Below are 26,900 nucleotides of genomic sequence, written 5' to 3'. Positions count from 1 at the left end.
CAGTAGAACCTCAGAGTTAGGAACACCAGAGTTACAAACTGACCAGTCAACCACACACCTCATCTGGAACTGGAAGTACGCAATCAGGCAGCAGTCAAGGGGCGGGGGGGAGTACAGTACTGTGTTAAAGGTAAACTACTAAAAAAATAAAGGGAAAGAAGCATTTTTTCTTCTGCATAGTAAAGTTTCAAAGCTGTATTAAGTCAATGTGCAGTTCTAAACTTTTGAAAGAACAACCATAACATTTTGTTCAGAGTTATGAACATTTCAGAGTTACCAACAACCTCCAGTCCTGAGGTGTTCTTAACTGTGAGGTTCTCCTTTATTTTCCTGACCCCCAAAGGTGTTTAGGCAGTTAGCAGATAAGAAGTACCCTGCCAGATGGTGGCAATCAGGAATTTTGCTTCTTACATTAATAATTTCTTAAAGACAATATCCTTTTCAGCTATAGAATGTAGCTAGAGATGGAACTCCTTCCCAATAGCTGTATGCCCAGCTACCACTCTCTCCACATTTAAATAACAGAAGTTTTGAGGCGCTATCTTCCCTTCAAGAAGTATGTTATTTCTCTCTCCCTCTCTCTGTCAAAAACCTATTTGCCGAAAGTGAGTAATTCTGTGATCTTCTTAATGTCACCTCACTCCACCACCTTTCTTGTTTATTACCCTTACTCATTATATTGGGCTAGGTCCCAGACCCCCACCTTGTTCCATCCCTCATAAAGAAGCCCACTTTGAGTTAGCCTACTGGCTAATTCAGGCTCACATTCTGGTTCAGATTTTGAAACACTGGAAAGTCTTTGAAGCGTAGCATTAATGGCATATGGGGAGAAGGGGGACCCATCTCCACAAGCAGGACACCTCCTCTTAGAACAAAACTTAGACCGAGACCCTGCAAACACTTATGCAGGCTCCTAATCATAAGCATGTACATTTATGCAGGATAGGGACCTTTACTATGATCAACATAAGAACAGTCACACTGGGTCAGACCAAAGTTCCATCTAGCTCAGTATTCTGTCTTCCAACACAGGCCAATGCCAGGTGGCCCAGAGGGAATGAACAAAACAGGTAATCATCAAGTGATCCATCCCCTGTTGCCCATCCCCAGCTTCTGGCAAACGGAGGCTAGGGACACCGTCCCTGCCCATCCTGGCTAATAGCAATTGATGGACCTATCCTCCATGAACTTATCTAGGTCTTTTTTGAACCATTTATAGTCTTGGCCTTCACAACATCCTCTGGCAAGGAGTTCCACAGGTTGACTGTGCATTGTGTGAAAAAATACTTCCTTTTGTTTGTTTTAAACCTGCTGCCTATTAATAGGCATGTTCTTATTCTGTTTGCATCATAAACTATTCACATCAGCAGTACTGGGTCAGGATGCAGTGGTGACAGAAAATATTGCTTTGTTAGGCAGATGAATCCCCAGCCTTCCATCATGCAAAATGCCCCATGCTCTAATTATCATCACAGGATTTCGTATTCTTCCTTATTTCAGGATCATCTTTGCAAAGCTCCCTCTTATCCGGGAAGGATGGACCCTATAGGGGAATCATTTTAAAGTATTATTTAAACTTCTGCTGGGGATGGTGGATTTTGCTGACATTTAAAACCTCACTTATGGTTTGGTTTTATTAACATTCCTCATGCAGATTGCCACAGTCTGAAGTAGCCTGGAAGTGAAGAGACACGGGGGAAGGGGATAGAAGGGGGATAGAGGAGCAGCAAGGAATCGTGGAAAAATCAGCAGCCTACAGGACGCACGTGGTTTCCTGGGGATTTATGAAAACTCCAGAGATCTGCACGCGGTGGAGGGGGGGATGCTGGTGGCCATGCCGAGAGCCCAGGTCCCTGCTCAGCGCGTGCTGCTGCGGGGTGCGAGGAGCAGGGCTGGGGGGGGGGGAGAGGAGGAGAGAAGGGGAGGAGATCCCAGGACTCTCCCATCTCCTCCTCCTCCTCACCCAGCAGCAGGTGCAGGACTTCATTCCAAGCTGCCGCTGAGGACTGAGCGGGGGGACTCAGAGCGGGGGTCCCCCTGCGCCCCCAGTCTGGGATTATAACGGGAGAGGCCAGTGGGGGCGCGATTGAGCGTCGGGGGAGCGGAGCCGGAGCGGGACCGAGGGGAACAGAGAAAAGCTGCGGAGCGGGAGGAGAGGGCATCGCTCGCAGTCCGGATCCGGGCGGACCAGAGGGACCCACCCCAGAGCGCCTACCCAGATCGGCGGCTTCTTCTGTGCGCTGGGGTCCCCCTCAGCTCCGGGTTCGCCCTCTGCCTTGGGGGGTCCCCTGGCCGCTCTGGGGGTCCCCTCCCGTCCTCTTGGTTCCGTGGGGTCGCTGAGCGCCCCCTCGCGTTGGGAAGGCATTGGGGGGGAAGGGGAAAACTCCGCTCCCCGCCTGTCCTGGCTCCCCGTCTCCTTTCTCGAGGCCCGATCCCCGCTCTCCCAAGCCGGGCTCTGCCTGCGTTTAGCAGGGCGGAGAGTCTCCCCTCTCTCGTTTCCTTGGGGGTGAAAACCTTTCCCATCTCCATTTTGGGGGTATCGGGTCTCCTGGGCTTGGGGGCGCCCCGGTAGTGAGCGGGGGGTCTCCCCTCGGAGGCAGGGAAGCGTCACTCGCTCCTTGAATTTCTGGGGTTGTCTCTACTCCGCGGCGCTGGGGTCCTCTCGGTCCGATTGGGGGGGCGGCGGGGGGGTTCTCCCCTCACCATGGCCTTCACTTTCGCTGCCTTTTGCTACATGCTGTCCCTGGTGCTGTGCGCTGCCCTCATCTTCTTCGCCATCTGGCATGTGAGTATCCGACACGCCCTCCCCGCCCTGCAACAGCGCCCCGCCCCCAGCCCCCCAAAGCCCGGGACAGGAGCAGCCCCCTCCCCACCAAATCTCCCCCTGGCTCCAGGGCAGGGAGATCAGACGCTCCCGAGGTCCCGGCCCGGCTCAGCTCCTGGGAGCGCAGGAGACAGCTCAGATCCACAGCCCCCCTCCCCCCCCGCCCCCGGTGCTGCGATGAGTCGAGGGGCGATAACAACGAGACGCTGGAAAATGCCAGCCTCGGTGGGGGAGGGGGACGAGAAAGGAAGCGTGTGACAACTGCAGAGGGATTCGGGACCCTTGGGCTGAAGGAAATGGGAATTTACAGCACCCTCCGTTTTCCTTCGTGCCTCCGAGACGTGGCCTTTGTTGGCCTGGGCGCTGGTGGAAGTGCTGAGGCCCCGGACTCAGCGCACGTGGCGTGACTGAGCCAGCAGAGGCTGTAGGAGTTAGAGATGCAGGAAAAAAGCAGCGGGGCGGGTGATAGTGGCGCGTGCTTTGCAGAGTAGGAAAGTTAAATCCCGGGGCTTGTGTACACTCAGCGCTGCACTGCCGAGAGTGAAGACCTGCCCAGTGTACAGGGATAAGTAGGACCCTTTGGCTGAAGATAAGGGTCATTTACAGCGCACAGTCCGGGATGCTACAAAGGCAGGAGATGAGCGGAGACAGAGCCAGCCCTTTGTTGGCTGAGCAGTAAAGCCGAGGGCCCGACCACTTGTTAAAGACCCCCCGGTACTTCTTGCTGGAGCAGGAGTGCGAACCTTTGTTTCATATCCAAAGCCAACTCGGCTAAAGAGGCAACCTCAGGATAAAGTTGCCCCTAGAGTTGGGTTTGTATAAAACAAGCTTTTAGGAAGCCAAAGACCAGTACAGTAAAAAAGATCCTCAGGATTTTTTAAAAATCGCAATAAGGAGGCCTTTGAAAGGCATGTTCCCTGAATGCTGGGCCTGATCCTGTAAAGTGCTGAGCACTCTCCACACCCGCTGACTTTTATGGAAATCAAGGGCGCTCAATGCCTCCGTGTCCGGTTTGGGTCCATTGATCATGCTAAGACATGAGAACTCGGAAGTAAAGTGCTAGTCATTTTCATTGTCCAGGAAAGGAGGAATGGTGGAGCATAAATAATGAAGAGTAAATTAGATTGTTTCATTTTTTTCGGTTTTAATAATGTAATGTGTCACTAGTTACATAGATGAGGGCATTTGTGTTAAAATGTTGAATTTATTTAACCTGAGATTGCCCCCTTTCCGCACCTTCTTTAATTTTCCAGCAGTTATGGATATGGGGTTCTTCATTTGCTGTCCTAACTGTGTAGCTGTGTGGTGTTATACAGATTGGGGAGGGGGGGGGAGAGGTGGAAGGCAGGATGTGTTTCAGTGATGGGTTATAGTTATCCCTATATAATTTGCCAATCAATTTAAAATTGTTACATGTTTTAGAAGCCTTTGGGATGGAGATTTGCTATATTAATAATAATTAATAATTTCCTTAATGTCATAAAAAGACCTACATTGGGACCAGATAGAATAAAGCAAGACAAATAAATATCTTTTTTTATATTTAATTTATTTATATATATAAAATATTAATATATTTAAATATAAATAAAAAATAAAGGAACTGTGAAACCAAAATAAAAACAAAGACTGACAAAGGCTATTGTTTTATTTTTATTTATTTTTTACTTCCATAGTGCTTTTTATCTGAGATGCTAAAAGTTCTTTAGAAACATTAATACTTGCAGCATCCTAGTGAGGGAGATCTAATAATGGCATATAGTATTTAAAGTAAATTATTTGAAGTGTGTGTAAATCAAAATCTAGATGAAACTCTGTTAATTATCTGGAAGGGTCAATATTATCTTTCCTACTTAAGGGCTGAGTGCACCATCCCTGCAATACTCCCAATGTCTGGTTGCATGGAAAGAACTCTCTAGTTAGATGACCCATTGATTCAAAAAAATCCTGTGCACGGTTTACACTCGTGATACTGTTGTTATCACTATTGAAATTTCACTGATGCTAAATTAGTGGTGGAAAAGTACTGAAATTTCATACTGTCAATGCACCCCATAATACCAAGACTTAAATCCAGGTCTCCGTGGCATGGCAATCATCACACCTTTCAGAATTATTTTTATTTGGAATAACATAGTACTAAAGTAATTCTGTATTATGGACATTCTGTCCTGCTCTCGTGGAAAAGTACTAGAGAAGGTGGAAGAGAAGATGACTTCTCTATACATTTCTTTTAATCATTTTATGGAATTTAATAGAAAATTATATTCCTGCTATATGATGGTTAAAATAGTTTATAGAAAGGTTAGCATGTTCTGTGAAATTCTGTTGATGTTAGAGTAAGTTTTACAGAACCCTAGTGGCTTAGTCCTTTTCAAATTCTCTATGTCTTTTTCATAAGGTTAACCTACCCAGGTCCTAAAGTATTTCCAAGAGCTTGTTCAAGATCTCTTATAGGGCCAGATTGTGAGACACTTGCTTATGTTTTGTTGTACCTTACTCCTTGAATAGTTATTTTTAATTCAGTGGGACTTCACATGGAGTAAGGCACTACTCAGTGTAAGGAAGGGTTGGGCAATTTGGCTCATAGATAATAAATGTCTGATGTAACAAATATTACAAAAATAATTATAAATAAAATATGACAAGCTGGTATGTCTACACGGACTGTATGGATATGTCCAGTTAGCTCAATTGGGTTAACATGATTGAAAAATCCTATTAAGATGCAGGCTATCATGCATGAAGCCAGGTTAGTTGGCTGTGTTGTTGTCTGGTGGGAGCCTGGCTTCAAATGTGTTAGCCTGCATTTTAATGTGACTTTTCAGTCATGTTAACCTAATTTGATTGAGATAACTCAACTGAAAAACTCACCTTTGCCCATCAAGGTATACTCTATGGGATTGTAAAACATTGCAAAAAATGTAGCAAGCTAGAATATATCCCTCTATTTTGAATTACTAGCTGAAATAGCCTCCGTATGTAGATATTTGGCCCAATTCTGCTCTCAGCTGCACTCTTGCAATTCAGCTGACTTCAGTAGAGTTTCATGGTGTAACTGATAGCAGAATTTGGTCCATTTGCTATATAGTTTGGTAGATTTTTCTGATTTAGTTATTAACCCAATAGAACAATATCATCCTCTTTGCTAAAGATCAAAGTTAACTCTATCTCCTCCTAAATCTCAGCTCTCATTGCTGCTCCCTTTAAACAACTTTCCAACTATCCAAACCAGGATTACTCTTTGTCCTTACACTACTACCCTCAACTAGGATTCTGCTAGTTACCATTTATCTAAGCTATGTTAAGTCTTTTTGAGTTCCTAGTAGGACTTAAGGTGACACATTCATCCCTGGTATAACTCCATTGATTTCAGTGAAGTTACACTTGGATTGAATGTGACCCAAGATGTCTTAAATTGATGTTTATTCCCAGCCACTTGAAATGCGACTCCCTTATACAAAGTCCTACAACCTTGACACTCGCTTCAGATTACTATATTTGAACATCCATAAGTGAGGCCATCCTCTTTCAAACGTTTTAAGATGAAAGATGCTTATGCTTTCAGGTTTGTCACATTAAAAGCTATGTTATCAATGGAGAGCATGGCTTTTTTCAAAATCTCTTTTTTTTATAGTACAACTTAGTAACAATTCATAAATCATAGAATCATAGAATATCAGGGTTGGAAGGGACCTCAAGAGGTCATCTAGTCCAACCCCCTGCTCAAAGCAGGACCAATTCCCAACTAAATCATCCCAGCCAGGGCTTTGTCAAGCCTGGCCTTAAAAACCTCCAAGGAAGGAGACTCCACCACCTCCCTAGGCAGGGCCAGCTTTAGCAAGAGCGGGGCACAATTCCTGGGGGCGTGGCTTGCCGCAAGCCCCGCCCCCAGGAATCGGGCCCCACTCCGGCCGGAGTTCCAGCCGGGGTCGTGCGGCTTGGGTCTGGCCTGGAGCCGCTCAGCCAGGGCTGGGCTGGAGCTGAGCCGGGGGGCCGGGCCCGAGCCGGGCCGGACCCGGAGCCGAGCCGCGGGGGCCGGGCCGGACCCGGAGCCGCTCAGCCGGGGCCAGGCTCGAGCCGCGGGGGCCGGGCCGGACCCGGAGCCGCTCAGCCGGGGCCGCGCTCGAGCCGCGGGGGCCGGACCCGGAGCCGAGCCGCGGGGGCCGGGCCCGAGCCGCACAGCCGGGGCCGGGCTGGAGTTGAACCGGGGGGCCGGGCCGGAGCCGAGCCGCGGGGGCCGGGCCGGAGCCGAGCTGGGGGGCCGGGCCGGAGCCGAGCTGGGGGGCCGGACACGGGCCGGGCCCGAACCGGGCCGCGGGGCCTGGGCCGGAGCCGAGCCGAGCGGGCCGGGCCAGCGCCCCGGGGCCGGAGCTGCTGGGGCCGGAGCTGCTCGGCCGGGGCTGGACTGGGCCGCGCCGTGCCTCCCCGGAGCCCTTCTCACACCCCCCACCACCCCAGCTTACCTGCTGCTGCCAGCCCGCCCCTGCTTCTTTTCAGACTTCCCGCGAACCTCTGATTCGTGGGAAGCAGGGGCGGGGGAGGAGCAGAGGGCGGAGCGTTCAGGGGAGGGGAGGAGGGGGAAGTGAGCTGGGGGCGGGGTGGAGAGCTGCGGCGCGGGGCCCTCTTGGCGCGGGGCCCAATTCAGCCGAATCGGCTGAATTGGCCTAAAGCCGGCCCTGCCAAGGAAGGAGACTCCACCACCTCCCTAGGTAACGCATTCCAGTGCTTCACCACCCTCCTAGTGAAATAGTGTTTCCTACTATCCAACCTAAACCTCCCCCACTGCAACTTGAGACCATTGCTCCTTGTTCTGTCATCTGCCATTACTGAGAACAGCCGAGCTCCATCCTCTTTGGAACCCCCTTTCAGGTAGTTGAAAGCAGCTATCAAATCCCCCCTCATTCTTCTCTTCTGGAGACTAAACAATCCCAGTTCCCTCAGCCTCTCCTCATAAGTCATGTGCTCCAGCCCCCTAATCATTTTTGTTGCCCTCCGCTGGACTCTTTCCAATTTTTCCACATCCTTCTTGTAGTGTGGGGCCCAAAACTGGACACAGTATTCCAGATGAGGCCTCACCAATGTCGAATAAAGGGGAACGATCACGTTCCTCGATCTGCTGGCAATGCCCCACTTATACAGCCCAAAATGCAGTTAGCCTTCTTGGCAACAAGAGCACACTGTTGACTCATATCCAGCTTCTCGTCCACTGTGACCCCTAGGTCTTTTTCTGCAGAACTGCTACCTAGCCATTCGATCCCTAGTCTGTAGCAGTGCATGGGATTCTTCCGTCCTAAGTGCAGGACTCTGCACTTGTCCTTGTTGAACCTCATCAGGTTTTTTTTGGCCCAATCCTCTAATTTGTCTAGATCCCTCTGTATCCGATCCCTACCCTCTAGTGTATCTACCATGCCTCCTAGTTTAGTGTCATCTGCAAACTTGCTGAGAGTGCAGTCCACACCATCCTCCAGATTATTAATAAAGATATTAAACAAAACCAAAATGCAAAGTACTGTACTATTAACATTAATTAATTGTATACAATTTTGAGATCACACCACCATGTTTCTTTGGCGTTAATGGAGTGTGTCCTGTGAATGCATAACAGTATTTAGCGCTCAGTACTATGTAAGAATATATTAAGAATACAATTTTAATGGACAAAACTCATTTCACAATATTGAATATATATGTATAGAGCTAGTAAGGTTCATTCAGTGCTTGCATAAAGAATAACATAACATCACCTAAGCATACGGGGTATTTTGCTACAACCTTAGGTCCAGACAAGCCTTGGACTCCATTAGCCTAGTTCTCTGACATGGCAAAAGTAACAATCTTTGAAATCAATGGGAGTTACTTGTATCCCGGGGCAGGAGAATAAGACCCCAGAGCATGACAATCCACATTCCTTTCCCTTATATTTAATGTCATATTTTTTTAAGAGAGCGGAGGGAGAGGGGAAAAACATTAATCCTTAACAAATTACATTCATATAGTTCTGAGCCTGACTTAAAACCACAAATATACATTTGCAGTTATATTTGTGACAGTGGCGCTGGAACAACTTGTATAGTGGGGGTGCTGAGAGCCTTTGAACCAAACTGTAAACCCTGTATATGAAGGAACCCCCTTCAAGCCATGGAGTGTGGCAGCACCCCTAGTTCCAGCACCGATTATTTATGACGTATTTCCCCCCCTCCCCCCGCCTGTTGTGCCTAGACATTATGGGGGCAGTTATTAATGCTACATACCTGATATGGATTAAAGTTGGCATTTCAGTTTTAACTGAAGATAGGGAATGATAACAGCAAGGAGGTATGACTCAGGAATCCTGTGTTCTGTGCCTAGCTTTGCAGCTGACTCACTGTGTGATTACTTGGCAAGTCATTTATACCTTTCTGTGCCTCAATTTCCTATCTGTTAAAGGTGGATAATAGTACTAAATTCTCAGGGATGCTGCATGTGGTCTTGGTCAATTTATATCTTCAAAATGCTTTGAGATCTTCCAGTGAAAGGTGCAGTGTGTATACATATAATTTTGTTATTAATAACTCTGTATTTTCTTGCTGGTATAGATTTAATTTTATTGGAATTCAATTTTTAGTAGTTTATGCTGGGATTTTCAAAGGCATCTGAGAGAGTTAGGTACTCAACTCCTTGAATTCAATGGCTATTAGACAGCTAACTCCCAGAATCTCCTTTAAAAGTGCTGGCTTTAATTTTTGTCAACCTGCATAAGCTTAATTTCAGAGATGGATGAAAAGAGCATAAGGGGATGTCTTAAAGTTCTGTGCTGATAGGGAAGTCAATAGTTCATTGCAGATAATCAGTGTACTTTAGTAACCAGACATATATGAGCAAGTCAGTATTTTTCATATATAATGCCTCACCTATCTCTTTAGCCATGGCTTGGAGGGTACGTGTCTTACCTGGAAACTGTTAATGTGATTTGTGAACTAGCTTGACCCTGGGCCTCTCTTGTGTAGAGGTTGTCATTGTCAGTCATCTTGGTTCAAATTATTTGCAATGCATTAGAGTATGCGTTGGAATGAAAGTCATTTCCTTAAGGGGTTGAGGTTAGCCTTGAATTTACCTCCAATTATACAAGGTTAATATCATCCCTTAATGATTGATTACCGGTAATTTATCTGAGTACACTTTATGATTCTTTGGAGTTAAGGCAAGGTTGGGTCAAGGTTGAGGCACATGGACAGAAAAGTTACACTGCCACTGCCTGTTTTGTACCTGTTTGTTGAAGATTTTTCTTCCCTTCCCCCTCAGTGGCTGAGCGCATTGATCCCTGCAGATTTCCTAACCTCTCCAGTTAAGGAATGAGACTGAGATTGAAACCTTCTCTCACGGTTCTGTAGAGGCAGAGCACCACCAGGCTGGGCTGACCATAATGCATTTTAATAGTCAGCTAATAACCACCTTTGGAAAAGTTTGTCATATTAATGCTGACTTTAGCAGCCCCAACAGCATCAATATGATAGACAAATGAATTTTATATCTTGAAAAAAGAAATAGATTTCAGTTTGTTTACTTTCTCATTTAAATAAATAAATCTTTGAAGGATTTATGAGTTGTCGCAAAATTAAAAATAGTAAAATCATTTAATGGGTCCAGAAAAAAAAGCCAGTGTGTATGTTTGAACTGTGCACATCCAGATTATTCTGGGGAGAGATTCTAAATTGTGAGTGGGTAACCATCTTGAGTTTACAAGTAACTCCAGATGCTTTCCAAGTCACAGCCACTTCATCATCAATGAGCCATGAATTATTCTGTGGAGTCTTATGTGCATTTTTATTGGAGTCACACAGAACTGTTATAATGTAATTTGAACACTGGCCAACACTGTATTTGAATTTATGTTGGCTTTAGAAGGAAAATCTGCTTATTGCTGGGATTTTTCCTCTTAGTTGGTTTAATATTTTTTTTAAAAGCACAAGCAATATGCCTATTATTACAGTGTTTCCTAATAAGCAGGGTAACACCACTGCCACGTTTTATTGGACCATTAACACACCTCTCAGATGGGTTGGGAGGAGTGAAGTTATAGGCACCTGTTGTATAAATTTGCATCTTCAGCCACACAAGATATATGTTAATTCACCCCTAGAATGTCTTAATTCAATTATAAAATGAATCCTGTGTTTTACAGTTGATTTTTCTTATAAATACAAACAAATCTTTTTATCAAATATCTTTCCAGTAAATGGGGAAGTCTGCACTGCCATTGTTGTGCCTGTTCAATGGATAAAAAATACTTACCCCCGAAGGAGCGTGAGAGTCAGTGGAGAATCTTGATCCTAGACCTCTAGATATTGGGGTATCCACAAGGATTTTCAACTCCTTGACCTCTCTTCCTTCCCCAGCTTCCTTGACAGCACAGCTCACTTATGAGCAATATTGCCACTGACAACCAGTAGGGTCTCCATCTTTTCCACACTGTCCTTCAGCCAGGTCAGTCTCATTGAAGTCTCTGTCTTGGCCAGTTACTAGGAAAGCAAGGAAGCTGTGCTGTCCAGGTTTGCTGGAAAGGGGCTATACATCATCCGGGATAGAACTGGTCTGGAATTTTTTTGACTAAAAGGGGAGAGAGAAAGAAAGGCAGCCACCTGTGATTCACCTGATTTGGAGCAAGGACCTGAAACTGAGTCTCTCACATCCCAGGTGATTTCCCTAACCACCAGCTTATTCTGGGGGTGGCTCTTTCTCAAACTCTCCTGTAGGAGCTATTCCACTTTGTATTAATAATTAAATATTCAGTGGGCCAAAGAGATTGATTCTAGAGCCTAGTGGTTATGGCCCACACCTGGGACATGGGAGAGTCAGCTTCAAGTCCCTATTTTGAATCAGGCAGGGCAAGGACTTAAGCTTGGGTCTGCCACATTCCAGATGAGTTCCACCAAGCTATAGAGTCTCTCCCTGTCTCACTTCTTGTGAAAAATTTCATCCCAGTGAGGAATGGGCAAATGTTTGAAATCTTAAAAATTACTGACAGCATGGTAGCCCCAAATATCTTTCAGACTTTTATGGTGGCCTACGTATTGCAAAGGAAGGGTGACAGAATCCAACCTTAGGGACTTTGTATGAGAAAATCTTTGGGGTGAGTGAGGCGCTGACAACACCAACCTTTGACACAACACAGGAAGGAATGGAGCCACCAAACAATAACCTCCTCCAGCCCTGTCAGTTGATATTTCAGCAATTACGTGCCACACATCGTCATAGTGATACTAAAAATGTATGAGCTTTCTCTCTGGCTTCCTTGTCTATTTATTTTACCACAAAGGCAGTTACTAATTCAGCACTTTTACAATATTGTTACCCAGACAGGCTAGTTCCATTCTAATATTATATGATTTACAGTGCCCTTTAATAGAACCTTTATCAATTATATCCCTAAAGTACAGTTCTGCTTCCTATAGTGCAGTTAAAATGATTTTATACTATTAGAAGTGAAGAACATTATAAACTCTCCTCTGCACTATGCTTTGATGTTTCACATTTGGATTTTCTATACACACACCGAAACAATGGGCAACAAGGAGGCTCCTTTGTTCTGGTAGAGCAGCATACAGCCCAGGAGATCAGCATCTCCTTTTGCTTTAATCCCTGGTAATTTTGTATTAGCTTCTTTTGGTGTGGCAATTGGGCATTCCTGAAGGGTTAATTACTAGCTGCAGCAAATACAGAATACAGTAGTCATCCCACTGAAAAGAGTTGCATGACACGCCTGCTAAAAACATAATTGTTGAGAATTTAATTATTTTACTGAATAGGGAAATAGTGGACAGTTAGGAGGCAGTGTTGTCTAGTGGTTAGACTGGGAGCCAGGATTCCTGGGTTCTGTTCCAAACTCCCCCACTGATTCTACTCTGTCACCTGGGTGAATCACTTAATCTCTATGTGCCTCAATTTTCCCTTTTTGTATAATGAATATCATACTTACCTACCTCACACAGGGTTGTGATGCTTTCTGAATAATTTGCAGCATTGCCAGTTCCAAGCGTTCAAATATAATGACTCAGGCCACCAAAATCATAACTGGATTTAAAAAAAAATATTAAAAAAAATAAAGTTAGAGTTATTTGCCTTCTGGTTTTTGAGATTTTAGGTTGCTCTCTGGTCACCTTTTCAAGCTTTATTATGCAACTAGAAGGGCTAGAAACTTATTTAAAAAAAAAAAAGCAAACTGAGAATATCACCTAATCACTTGAATCCAGGAACTGGAGCTTTAAGAAAAATACCAAATATTGTGACAACTCAGGAAGAAATGGAGACAATTGGCAACACTCTTTGTACAGTCCTTTGTGATTCTTTGATGATAGATACTATGTAAATGTCAAGTGTTGTTATATGGGCCAGCTGTTTAGGTGCAGTAAAGTTCAATTTCCTATAAATTTAAATGCCAACCATCTTCATGCTGTGAGTCACTCTTTAAGTGTTTGAATGTTTAAAGTCAATGTTCTATCTTGTTATTATGTTTTCAAGTTAAGAGTGCTGGCTAAGTAGTGTAGGTTCATAGCTAACGTCACTATGCATGATTTTTTCCTCCCCTTGATAACATTTTAAAGAGAACTTATTGCTCACCTATTGACAGCCCAGAAGACTAAAGCTCTTTTATACATTCACAGGATGGGTAGAGAGAGACAGAAATGGTGAAAGTTCTACCAAGATCATTTGGCTACATGCCCTTCAACCTTGACCTGCCGTTACTATTACTAACTCAGCAATTACAACATATCCTCAGAGATGCCATTTCTGTTTGGATGCAAGTTCAAGGCTAACCACATTCCTTAACCAGACCATATCCCTTTTATTACACGAATGTGTTTCATGAGAACGTAAGCGACTGGAGGGATAGAACAGGAAGATGCTTTTAAGACCAGCATACTTGCCACTTCTGTGGTTATCTTAACCTCACCTTCCTGCTTTACCACCTAATCCCTTTCTTCTTATTTATGTCTATGCTTTTCTTTGATTGCCCTCCTCCCATAACCACAGGTGCAACCACTGCTGGAGGAAACATGTGTTTTCCTTCCCTTGTTTAGGGCCGGTGCTACCATTAAGGCAAACTAGGCGGTTGCCTAGGGCGCCAAGATTTGGGGGCACCAAAAAGCGGTGCCCCAATTTTTTTTACAGCGTTCCTGGGCTGGGCTGCTGGCGGCGCGCTGACACGTGTGACTCAGACTCCTTTTCCCAGCGCAGTGGCCGCTCCACTTCTCCCGCCTCCCAGGCTTGCGGCGCCAATCAGCTGTTTGGCGCCGCAAGCCTGGGAGGGGAGGAGAATTAGAGCGGGAGTGGCGTGCTCAGGGAGGAGGTGGAGCAGAGGTGAGCTGGGGTGGGGAGCTGCCGCACGGTTCCCCGGGGGGAGGGGAGGGAACTGCCATGGGGGCAGGCGCCTCAGGGTGTGGGGGGGAGCTGCCGTAGAGGGGGCGCCTCGGGGGGGGGAGGCGAGGGGCTGCTGCAGGGCTGCGGGGTGTGTGTGCAAGGTGGAAGTTTCACCTAGGGTGCGAAACTTCCTTGCACCGGCCCTGCCCTTGGTGATGTCCACACCCAACTCTGCATGCTCTGTGGATGGAGAGGAAAAAATGGAAAGATCTGTGAACCTTTCCCTGAAAGGCCCCTTTGCTGCTGCTCATCTCTACTTAATATCCCTGGAGTAAACCCTGTCTCCCCTACCCTAGCTCCCTCTGGAGTCATTTGGCTCCTGCTGTGCTGCAGATGGCAGAACCTGCAGGGGGAGGAAGAAGCACAGATGCCTCAGCACTTCCTTCTGGGGCCCCACAACAAGCTCCTTTCCTCCACTGTGGGAGGACTACAAAGCACCAGGAGGTTGAGTAGGGACATGGGGAATTGAGCACCTGGGCAGGAAGGAATCTGGGGATAGAGGGAGAAGGAGGAGGTGAGGAGTGTAACAGGGTGACATCTCTCTTTTGCTATACAGACTTGAAGACATTCATTTGTCAAGCACCCAAGTGCAGTGTATTTTCATTTGCTCTTCCCACCACCTTACTGAGCCAGACCTCATAATTATTTACACTTTCAGTTTCTCCTCAGTTCTCTGCCAAGGAGAGGAAAGGGAAAAGATCTCTCTACTCAGCAATCCTTCTCAGTTCTGGCTTTGCTAGCCTGCCCCTCTCTCTCTCCCCTGCACTTCCCTTCTGTGCTTTTACACTTACTATGTTAATGGACCAATTTGCTCATTACTCCTCCCCCAGCCCATTCTAATCCACTTATTTGGCCCCATCATGTCCACCCTGCAGAGGAATTAATTGATGTTTAAGTGACCAGAGTGCTGATTCAGCTGTTGGTTCCCAGCACTCAGTCACAAGGAGAAGAGAGAACGTGTATGTGCATGTGTGGGTGAGAGGGAAAGAAGGAGGGGATAGTAAGCATAACAATTCTTGGTGTTGGGGATAGGAATGGAAGAGGAGAAAGGTGGAGAAGAGGAGGCTGCATGAGTCTATAAGGTGAAGCTGAATGTATGTGTATGTGGACTCTCTTGGGATAACCTGTGTAATGAATCCTGTGTAGTTAGGGTGGGGGAGCCTGCATGTATGTGTGAATGGATGTGTGGGGGAGGCAGCCCACAGGTGTGAGTGGATGCTGGGGGACCTTCAGGTGTTTGTGTATTTTGCTGGAATTTGGGGGAAGGCAGTAGTGCATGTGTGAGAAAGTGGGAATGGGAGCACAAGACAGAAGAAAAGAGTAGGGAAAGAGCAGGGCCAGCCTTAGGGAAAATGGCACCCTGGGTGAACTTGTATTTTCGCATCCCTGGCCTCCGCTGCCTCTCCATCCATCCCCTGGCTCCCCTGCCTCTCCCCCATTCCCTCCCCCCAAATTGGCCTGAGCTCCCTTCCACAGCCTCACACCCCAGGCCCATCCTGCTCCTTGCCTCTTGATCACAGCTCCCCCCGACCACTGTGCCCTAGGTGGTCGCCCAAGTCACCCACCTATAAGGACAGCCCTGGGAGAGAGATGGAACCATTGGGGGATGGAGGAAGAGAACACAGCACAAGAAAATGAGAGGAAGGGATGTGTGGGAGGAGAAGGAACAATGTTCACAATATAGAAATAATATTGAGATGGACTGAAAGACAGAGAAGATAATAAGGGAACTAAAAACGTGAAGGAAGAGAGGAGATTAATCTAAGGGAGACAAAGTCACGTTTAAAGTGTTCACTTAATAGAAAATATAAATGCCAAGACAGTATAATCAGTAACAGAATATAGGAAGCTTTTTAAAAAGAAAATGGATGGGATAAAATGGGCTATGAGGGCGAGACTGGAAACTTGCTAAGGGTCAGCACTGACTAGCTGTCCTGTCTCTTTCCCATGATTTTTGTCTTTCTTATGCTGAACAAAATTCCTTCTCCTGGTCTCTCTCCTCCCTCCCGTCTTCACCTGCAAATATTTTCTCTGGTTGCACCTAGACCAGTAACTTATTCCATCTGTTTATTACCCTTTGCTTGAAATGATTCTGGAGAAACTTCCCATTTACTCTTAGCTTTGGGTTATTATGTCCTTAAGCTTTGGAACCCTTATATAGAATATACTCCATTTCCTTCTAAGAATGTAACTCAGGAAGAAAAGACAGTGTGGATTTTATGCATTTGTTTTTCCTCTTGATGTTCCATGGGGAATAATTGATATATACTCTGTGTGTGATAGAAAAAAAAGAAACAATGGAAAGTGGGAGTATTACACAGGAGCATATTGCACAAATAAGCTGCAAATGATTTTGAATGGGGAGAGAAAACAAGGGCAGAAGAACATTTCCTTTCATGACCGTAGATGGGCCAGTAACGTGGCCCCGGGTCAGAATTAATCTGGGAACCACATGGCTGATGGTGTGAACTCTTGTAATACGCACACTTTTTGGAAAATTTCTTTCTTGTTAGAGATGGCTCTTGTTGGCTGAGAAAACCAGAAGACTGGAGAAGCCTGATTTCCACTGAAATCAGGCCCACAGACTGCCCATTTGGACTTTGGTGCTGCAGGCAGAGGAAGCCCTCCACTGCTGCTTACACATATCACAGCCATCAGCTTGTTGGAGGATTGCACACCTCGTTGTTTATGTATGCAGAGCTGTTAGCCCAGCTGGTCCCTTGCCCCACTATGGCCTGCCTTCCTAGCCAGGCCTTTTGCCCCTTGCCCCCAGCTCTGGTCAGCCCTGATAACACACAGCTTAGCCTACATAAGCAACACAGTATGCAGTCCTCTAGTAATAAACATGTGATGCACAGATATGTAGGTAATAAATTTCAGTTGTTTATTTCCTAGCTGCAGCTTCCTGATCTGGGCCTGGGGTGTAAAACAAGGAGTAACAGTGGGCAATGCAGCTCCCCCTCTTATACACCTCTACCTCGATATAATGCGGTCCTTGGGAGCCAAAAAATCTTACCGCGTTATAGGTGAAACTGTGTTATATTGAACTTGCTTTGATCTGCCGGAGTGCGCAGCCCTCCCTCCCCCCGGAGCACTGCTTTACCGCGTTATATCCAAACTTGTGTTATATCGGGTCGCGTTATATCGAGGTAGAGGTGTGCTAAAGCAAAGGGAAGCCCTCCCTTCTCTGCCTGTCTTGTTGTCTTGGATAAACAGCAATTCCCTGCAGCTCCCTCTTCTCCTTTGCTGGGGTGGGGACAGCTCCCGCTCCTGGCTCAAGCTAATGGACCCACTGTATGGGTGACTGTCAAAAAGGTTAATGCTGCTGCCACATGACAGTGGTCAGTGTTCTTTGATGCCAGTGGTTTCTATTAGATGCTTGTGCTGCAAAATTCAAATCCAAATTTTCCCAGAATTTGGGGTTGTTGGGATCTGGGTTTTCTGGGATGGTACATTATAGAAATTAGGGCAAGCTGCAAAGTTTGGATGTGGATTTGAACTTCCCATAATTCAAGTGTTTTTGGGTATGGGTATTTGGTTCAGACCCATCTTTATTATGGGCTTTCCAGGCAGGAGGAGAGAAGAGAAACTGATTGGAGGACTCGTTAAATAACACAAGAACGAGTTCCCTGCTCACCTAGAGTTAGACAGCCCCTGGGAATTCATCCCAGGGTATTTTGTGGCATTCAAACATCAGATTAAACTAGTTCATAAACAATAAGTCATGGCTTTCCTGATGTATGATGTCAATGTGTTGTCACCTGCCCAGTCAATAAAGTATTGCATTGGGTTTTCTGGGTGTAGTTAATACGTGCCTGTGAACCCTTTAAAAAAAGTAAAGTTACACCAGGGAGGTGTTTCACCCATTGTGTAATGCGACTTTCTACAACAAACTGTTGGCTTCCCTGTACTGCATGTAGTAATAGGAGGGTTCTAAATAATGATAATAATTAATAATGGAAGAACTGTGACAACAATATGATGAAGTCCCTCCAGTAAAGAAAAGCCTGACAGTCTGGGCTTCAGAAATTCTTCCTCAACTTGAAATTTGTTTTGAAATGTATTCTGATTGCAGATATAGTAAGTAAAATCATCAGCCTGTTTAGGAACAGGCTCCGTACAACTACATTTGCAATGTCTCTTCCACATAGCTTGCTTGTTTTCATCTCCATAATGAACACCAGTTTATCAGTGCACAGCTGATTTCCCCAGCTGAATTCACTTGGTGCTGCGTGAAAGTCCATGAGTGAGTTTAAAGCTATGGTGGAGGCATAGAGAATTTCTGAACCTCTCTGTGTGGATTTGGTGAATAGTTGGATCCTCTTTCTCCCCCTCTCTAGAAAAGAAGGTTGAAATCCTCCAGCTTTGGCAGCCATCTGGGTAAACAAGGAACATATTTCAGTGGCTGGGGCTGAGGAGGTGGAATGTATATGTCAGTCCCATATCTGCCAGTAAAACCTCCTCTTTCAATTGCCATTGGTTAAGATGGTTTTCACAGCAGTTATAAAAATCTGTCAGTTGTTGCCTGTCAAGTCAGCCATCTGTGAACATCGTGTTCTCAACCATCTTATGATGCTGGAAAGCTCCCAGTGGCTTGGACACAACCAATAACAAGTGAATATGGATTCCTTTAACTTCCAAAATGTGTTTGCTTTTACCAGGCATTGCCTGTAGTGTTACAATAATAATATTTACTAACTTACATGGAGACAGAGTCCTTCAAGATAAAAATTGCTATCTTGAAGGATACTATTGCATTCCTTAAAATAAACATCCGTATACACTTCCAAAACTTGGGTATTCATGACAGAGTTCTTCATTCTCAGACTAACAGATGAATTCTTTTAAGTGACTGCCACATAATGATTCTTAGGAGCAGGGCCGGCTCCAGGCACCAGCTTCTCAAGCAGGTGCTTGGGGCGGCCACTCCGGAGAGGGGCGGCACGTCCAGGTATTCGGTGGCAATTCGGCGGACGGTCCCTCACTCCGCCTGGGAGTGAAGGACCTCCCGCCGAATTGCTGCCTCAGATCGCGATCGCATTTTTTTGTTTGTTTGTTTGTTTTGGCTGCTTGGGGCGGCCAAAGCCCTGGAGCCGGCCCTGCTTAGGAGTTTGCACTGTACTTGTCCACTGGCTTAGAAATCTGACTTTGCTCTAGCTGAGGCTGCGTGCCACATTTGTGTGTCCATACAGTCATGTCTATATGGGGAAATTTGCCACCATAACAATACCACTGTAGTCATACCGGTATAAGTTTCTGTGTGGACACTCTTATTCCAGAATACAGGATGGTGTATAATTATGTCACCAAATTTTCCTGAGTAGACAAGCTGTTAAAATCATATTTACAGAGTCAAGACTGAGCCTGTATTGTGAGTATGTGTCTTAAATTTGTCATACTGTAATGCCATGTAAAAGACATAGTAGGTTAGCTTAAATCACTGAGAAAGTAAAATGAGATTTTCATGCCTGTTGAGTTATCTAAAATACTACAGTAGTTAGTGCCTAAGAGGCGAAAATCATGTTTGGTAGTTGGACTAAACCTGATACTCTTCTTTCCTTAGCCCAACCAAACAACAAACCTAGAATTTAATTTCAAGAAAAAGATTAAGACCAAGTGGCTGGGTTTAAATTGGTGCAACTCAGATTGGAGCCAACAGAAATTGTGCCTGCTTACACCAGGGCTGAATTTGGCCTTCAGTTCAGAAAGATGTTTTTAAGTGGTGGCAGATGCATTAGCAAGTTCAAATCAGATGGAGCAAGAAAGTGCCATACGGTTATTGATGTGAAATCTGACAAAAACAGTTTAAAACCACCCAAGGGTGAGAAATTGCTATTTTCAATCTTAACCCAAAAGGCATTGCCTAAAGCAGACAACTAACAATACGTGTTAGCTACGGGGGTTGCATTTATTACATTTTATATTAGTCAATTACTATTAGCCTCTTCTGCAATGTAGTATTCTGCAGGCACTAATCTGTTTAGGCTTAGAAATTCTTATTCTTCTAACATTCCTGCTTTTCTATGTACTCCCAGGCTCATTCTCTTGCCCCCCCCCAATAATCTATAGGTTACAGCTTTCTCTCCTCCTCCCATTATTATTCTGTGAATCACTTCTACTCAACATCAAATGCATTAACCAAGTTAGACATGCATCCCACAAACACATAAAATGTACACAGCTCCAGCGTTTAAGTGGTCCAGTCTAGAGTTGGGCCAAAATTGGAACTGTCAATCTGTACTCCTTTGACTTTCTAGATGTGTAGGTTCAGATTCAAATCCCTGGATTTGAAGCTTCTGTAAAATATTGGCCTTCAGTCAAAGCTGGAAGGAAACCTCGGTTCTGTGTTTGGTTGGGGCACAGACAGAATCTCGAAGTGTTCTGACAAAATTTCAATTCAAGATCACAGAAATTCCACAGGATCAGTTGATCTTTTGAGAAAAGTTTGTGAGATTTCGGTGCCAACACTACCCACATCTAACTCTGTCTTGACTGCCAAAAAAGGTGTTTTTACTGTAGGATAACTAACCCATGTTAGCTGTCCCACTGTAAAATCCTAATGAAATCAGGCATTTGTAGTTTTTACTGGGAGGTAGCTAGGTGAGGTCAGCACTCCACTCCACTCCACTCCCGCCCCCCCCCCCCCCCACACACACACACCATGCTTGACCTTACCTAGTTTATCTTGTGGTAAAATTATAGTGTCGTGTTTCCACTAGGATTTTAATGCGAATTAGCTATTCCACAAAAATGCACCTTTTTTGGCAGTGAAGATAAACCCTGAATCTGAACCTTGAACTACAGCTTATGCCTGATTCTGAACACTACCTCCTTGGCCCATGTACAATTCTGACTAGAGCTAGTTGGCTTTGTTTGAGTTTCAAAAATAAAGGCATTTTGAAATTTTAGTGATCTTTTTCCCTCCTGTTTTTTGACATTCTCTAGAACTCATCATCAGGCTTTATCAAATACAAATGTCAAATGTTGAAATATTTGTATTGCTAATTATATTACATTAGTGCCTAGTTTTGGATCATGGCCCCTTGTGCTAGGCACTGTACAAAATGTAATAGAGATGGTCCCTGCCCCAAACAACTTCCAATCTTAAGTATAAGATGAGAGACAACAGGTGGATACAACAAACATAATTGGTCAGCATGACAGGCAGCTGTCACTGCATACCTGCTGCCTACCCGGAAAATAAAAATGAAATCTGCTCTAGTTTAGATTAGCATCTTGAACTGTGTGCGCACTGGCTTATTTTAACCCTCCCATGCCAGCAAAATCAAAACTGCGGGGGAAATACTTTATGTGCATTCATAGTAGCTTATCCTAAGAAGTGGCATGTTAGTTTTAAAGTAAAAAAAAACCTTCAATTTTTTTTATGAAGTCAGATTATAATTAATAATAATTTGTACTTGCATTATATAGAGCCTTTCATCTGAGGATCTCAAAGCACTTTGTAAGTCACATTCATTAAATCTCATTTTAACCCCCCTATGAGCACATTAAGTATTATACCCATTTTACAGGTGAATAAACTGAATTACAGAGAGATTAAGGACCTGATACTGAGTGGTGCTAAACACCCTTAACTTTCACTAAAGTCAGAGTTGAAGGTGCTCAGGGCTGAATCTCAGGTGACTTGTTCAGATCCCTAAAGAGGGATTGGCAAAGCTGAGATGAAAACAAACAAACTAGAGAAATGCAACCTAGATGGAGCTACTATAAGGTGAGTGCATAACTGGTTGGAAAACCATTCCCACAGAGTAGTTATCAGTGGTTCACAGTCATGCTGGAAGAGCATAACGAGTGGGGTCCCGCAGGGATCAGTTCTGGGTCCAGTTCTGTTCAAAATCATCATCAATGATTTAGATAATGGCATACAGAGTACACTTATAAAGTTTGCGGACAATACCAAGCTGGGAGGAGCTGCAAGTGCTTTGGAGGATAGGATTATAATTCAGAATGATCTGGACAAACTGGAGAAATGGTCTGCAGTAAATAGGATGAAATTCAATAAGGACAAATGCAAAGTAGTCCACTTAGGAAGGAACAATCAGTTGCACACGTACGAAATGGGAAATGACTGCCTAGGAAGGAGTACTGCGGAAAGGGACCTGGGGGTCAGAGTGGACCACAAGCTAAATGAGAGTCAACACTGTAACACTGTTTCAAAAAAAGTGAACATAATTCTGGGATGTATTAGCAGGAGTGCTGTAAGCAAGACACGAGAAGTAATTCTTCTTCTTCGAGTGCTTGCTCATATCCATTCCATTAGGTGTGTGCGCGCCACGTGCACGATCGTCGGAAGATTTTTACCCTAGCAACACCGGCGGGTCGGCTGTGGAGCCCCCTAGAGTGGCGCCTTCATGGCGCTGAATATATACCCCAGCCGACCCGGCGCCCCCTCAGTTCCTTCTTACCGCCCCTGACGGTCGTTGGAACTGTGGAGCGCTGCTTAGCTGTTCTCCACTTTCCCTAGCTTAGTTAGTCATTCGCAGTTATAGTTATAGTTGTAGTTCTAGTGTTTATAGTTAAATAGTTAAATAGTTTAAAGTTGTTTAGTTGTTATTGTAGTTCAGGGGATTAGGGGGGTCGTCTCCCCCCCTTTTCTCCCCCGACCGCGGGGCCGGGCTCATGCCCAACGCTCCCGGCTTCAAGCAGTGCGCCTCCTGCGCTAAGCCTATGCCCACGAGCGACCCGCACGACTCCTGTCTGAAGTGCCTGGGAGAGTCCCATCAAACAGATAAGTGCAAGATCTGTAAGGCCTTCAGACCAAGGACCAAGAAGGAGCGGGACTTTCGGCTCCGGCAACTCCTGATGGAGGCGGCACTTAGCCCGGACGCTCCATCTACAAGTCAGGCCCCGGCACCTAGCGCCTCGGTGCGCAGTGCCCCGGCGGCACCGGCTATGACGACCACGCGAGTGGCGTCGGACAAGCCTCCCCGGCACCGAACCTCGTCGGCACCGCAAGTACAGCAAGTGCCTCGGCGCCGGTCATTATCCCCGGGGCATAAAAAAGCCCATAAGACGGGGACCTCTGTGCCGAAGACGCCGGCTCCTCCAGTGCCGGGGGTAGAGCCGCGTCCACCGGTGGAGCACCGAAAACAGGTGCCTCCAGCACCGTCGACTCCGGCACCGAGGCCGTTGAGTCCGGTGCAGATAGCGTCTCCACCGAGACCGGCGGTGATACAGTGCCTCCCGTCGACTCCAGAGACCTTCGCGGCGGCGAGAGACTTAATAGCTCTCACGGAGCCGGCACCGCCCCAACCACCGGCACCGACGGCACCGTTGACTCGCCCGGTCCAGTCGAGGGGGAAACCTGCCTTGATGCGCCCTCCATCGCAAGGGCTGGAACCTCGGCACCGATCCAGGTCCCGAAGCAGGTCCCCACGCCGCTCGCAGTCCCGGCACCGGATATCGTCTCGGCACCGGTCGTACTCGCGGCCAAGATCTTCTTCGCGGCACCGCTCTACGTCTCGGCACCACTATGATCGTCGGCACCGATCAACGTCGAGACGTAGTTCTCGGCACCGCTACGGTCGACGCTCGACGTCGAGAGGCCGCTCCCGGCACCGGGCATACTCCAGGTCCTCGTCGAGGTCCAGATCCGACTCCCGGCACCGACGAGGTCATCGGCACCGGTCGCGGTCCCGGCACCGATCGCCGGCACCGCGTAGAGATAGATCATCTCCGGACCAGCACCGTGCGGCACCGCAGCCCACAGGAATCGTCTCGACGCTCTCGGCACCGCCGTGGCCATCGAGATCGGTGTCCCGCTCCTCGGAGGACCTCTCGAGATCGGCATACCCCCCTCAGGGGCAAGCCGAGGAACAGGACTTAGGACACTGGCAGGACACAGGGGACCATTTTCATGGCCCATCTCACTGGTCGTTTTGGACCCCGTGGGCGTACCATCAGGCGCAAGGGGCTCCAATTGCTTCGACCTCTCGCTCCGGTCACTCCGTCAGAAGGGCCCCGGAGTCCACCATTTCTCGGCCTCCGCCAGGGGGCATGGAGGCTTCTGTGTCCACACCACCGGACGCCCTGGACCCAGGCGCAGGTGACGTTCCAGCCCAGGAACAGGGAGAACAGGACCAGCCCTTGGATCCTGTTCCACCGGAGGCATCTTCCTCTTCTTCTCCGGATGAGGCAGTGGCGGGCACATCGTGCACAGGCCCACCCCCAATAGATCTTCGGGCTCACCAGGATCTTCTGCGCAGGATGGCCCGTAACATGGACCTGCAGGCGGAGGAGATAGTGGAGGTGCACGACCCGATCGTGAATATCCTCGGAGCGGATGCCCCATCGAGGGTGGCGTTACCCCTGATCCGCACGATTCAGGCCAATGCTTCTACGATATGGCAGACTCCTGCCTCTATCCCGCCCACAGCGAGAGGGGTGGAAAGGAAATACTTTGTCCCGTCTAAAGACTACGGGTACTTGTATACCCACCCCCAGCCGTGTTCTCTGGTGGTGGCATCAGTGAACGCAAGGGAGCGCCACGGCCAGCAGGCCGCAGCGCCCAAATCAAAGGAGGCTAAGCGCCTCGATTTATTCGGCCGTAAAGTTTACTCAGCCGGGGGGCTGCAACTTAGAGCGGCTAATCAACAGGCGCTCTTGAGCCGCTATAGTTTTAACTCCTGGAACTCTATGGGGAAGTTCAAGGAGTTGGTTCCCCAAGAGTCCAGGGAGGAGTTTGGAGCCCTGGTAGAGGAGGGTAAGAAGGTGGCTCGGACCTCCTTACAGGCCTCCTTAGACATAGCGGACTCTGCTGCGAGAACCCTGGCCTCAGGTATCGCTATGCGGAGGATCTCCTGGCTCCAGGTTTCGGGTCTGCCTCAGGAACTGCAGCAAACCCTGCAGGATCTACCCTTCGAAGGTCAAGGGTTGTTTTCTGAAAAGACGGACTCTCGCCTGCAGAGCCTCAAGGACTCCAGGACGATCATGCGTTCCTTGGGGATGCATGTTGTGGGCCCTCAGCGCAGGCCATTTAGACCGCAGCCTCAGCGCTTCTACCCCCCCCCCCGCCTCGTCAGAGACAGGACTCGGCCCGGAGGCGAGGGCGAGGTGGTAGAAGAAGGTGGACCGGCCCTCAACCTGGTCAGAACCAGGGGCCACCTAGACCACCTTCAGGCCCTAGGCAGAACTTTTGAAGGTGCGGTCGAGGACGGCGCCCCAGTCATCCCCCAGGATCCAGCCCCCTCCTTTCGGGATCGCCTCTCCCACTTCCACCGTGTTTGGTGCCTTATAACTTCGGACCGTTGGGTCCTTCGCACGGTGGAGAGGGGATACGCTATCCAGTTTTCTTCAATCCCCCCCCTCCCACCCCCCTTCCCCGTCCCTCTTCAGGGACCCTTCTCACGAGCAACTTCTTATACAGGAAGTTTCTACGCTCCTCGCTATGGGGGCCATAGAGGAGGTTCCAGTGGAGTTAAGGGGCAGGGGATTTTATTCCCGTTACTTCCTCATTCCCAAGTCCAAAGGAGGTCTGCGACCCATCTTGGACTTGCGCGGACTCAACAAATTCGTAGTAAAGTTGAAGTTCCGCATGGTCTCTCTGGGGGCCATTATCCCTTCCCTCGATCCTGGAGACTGGTTCGCCGCCCTCGACATGAAAGACGCATACTTTCACATTGCTATTTACCCGCCTCACAGACGCTTCCTGCGATTCGTGGTAAACAGGGTGCACTACCAATTTGCAGTCCTTCCCTTCGGCCTATCCTCGGCCCCACGGGTGTTCACGAAATGTATGGCTGTCGTGGCAGCGTACCTTCGTCGGCAAGGGATACAGGTGTTCCCGTACCTAGACGACTGGCTGGTACGCGGTCGCACCAAAGAACAAGTTCGAGATCACGTCCACATAATAGTGCACACATTCAACAAGTTGGGTATCCTACTCAACAAGGACAAATCCACTCTAGAACCTACCCAGAGAATAGAATTCATCGGCGCGGTTCTAGACTCCAGACGCGCACAAGCCATCCTGCCAGACAATCGCTTTTGCACCATCACGAGCCTCATTCAAGGACTCAAGGCCTTCCCAACTACCACGGTGAGGTCGTGCCTTACCCTGCTGGGTCACATGGCTTCCTGCACGTACGTAACCAGGCATGCCAGACTTCGGCTTCGCCCACTCCAGACCTGGGTGTCATCAATATACCGCCCACATCGGGACAGCCTGAATATGGTGGTCACAGTCCCGAACTCGGTCCTGACCTCCCTCACATGGTGGCTAGATCACAATGTGGTTTGCGAAGGGATGCCGTTTCACGCCCCACAACCCTCTCTGCACCTGGTCACAGACGCTTCATCTCTGGGTTGGGGCGCCCATCTCAACGAGCACCATACACAGGGCCTGTGGACTGCACCCCAGCTAGCCCTGCACATCAATGTTCGGGAACTGATGGCGGTGCGCCTGGCGTGCCAGGCATTTCTCAATCTCCTACGTGGTCGTTGTGTGTTAGTTCTCATCGACAACACCACGGCCATGTTTTACATCAACAAGCAGGGAGGAGCACGTTCGTCAATTCTATGCCAAGAGGCCATTCGCCTGTGGGACTTCTGCATCGCCCACTCAATCCTTCTCACGGCATCGTTCCTCCCTGGAGTCCAGAACACTTTAGCGGACCGACTCAGCAGGTCCTTTCAAACACACGAGTGGTCTATCCGT

General features: G+C 47.4%; 1 protein-coding gene across 2 annotated transcripts in view; it reads left to right on the top strand.

Annotated features, from left to right (window-relative positions):
• Positions 1-1,968: 1,968 nt before the first annotated feature.
• Positions 1,969-26,900, top strand: part of CNIH3 (cornichon family AMPA receptor auxiliary protein 3) — an 85,232-nt gene continuing 60,300 nt past the window's right edge. For both annotated transcript variants that reach the window (XR_010600207.1, XM_005289583.5), the window contains exon 1: positions 1,969-2,785. Coding sequence is in view for 1 of the 2 variants with exons in the window: in XM_005289583.5 (XP_005289640.1) it covers positions 2,705-2,785 (81 nt within the window). In the remaining variant the exon portion in view is untranslated. The remainder of the gene's footprint in view (positions 2,786-26,900) is intronic.

The sequence above is a fragment of the Chrysemys picta genome, chromosome 3 (assembly GCF_011386835.1).
Source record: "Chrysemys picta bellii isolate R12L10 chromosome 3, ASM1138683v2, whole genome shotgun sequence".
Classification (NCBI taxonomy): Eukaryota; Metazoa; Chordata; order Testudines; family Emydidae; genus Chrysemys; species Chrysemys picta.
This window is presented reverse-complemented; position numbering and strand designations above follow the sequence as displayed.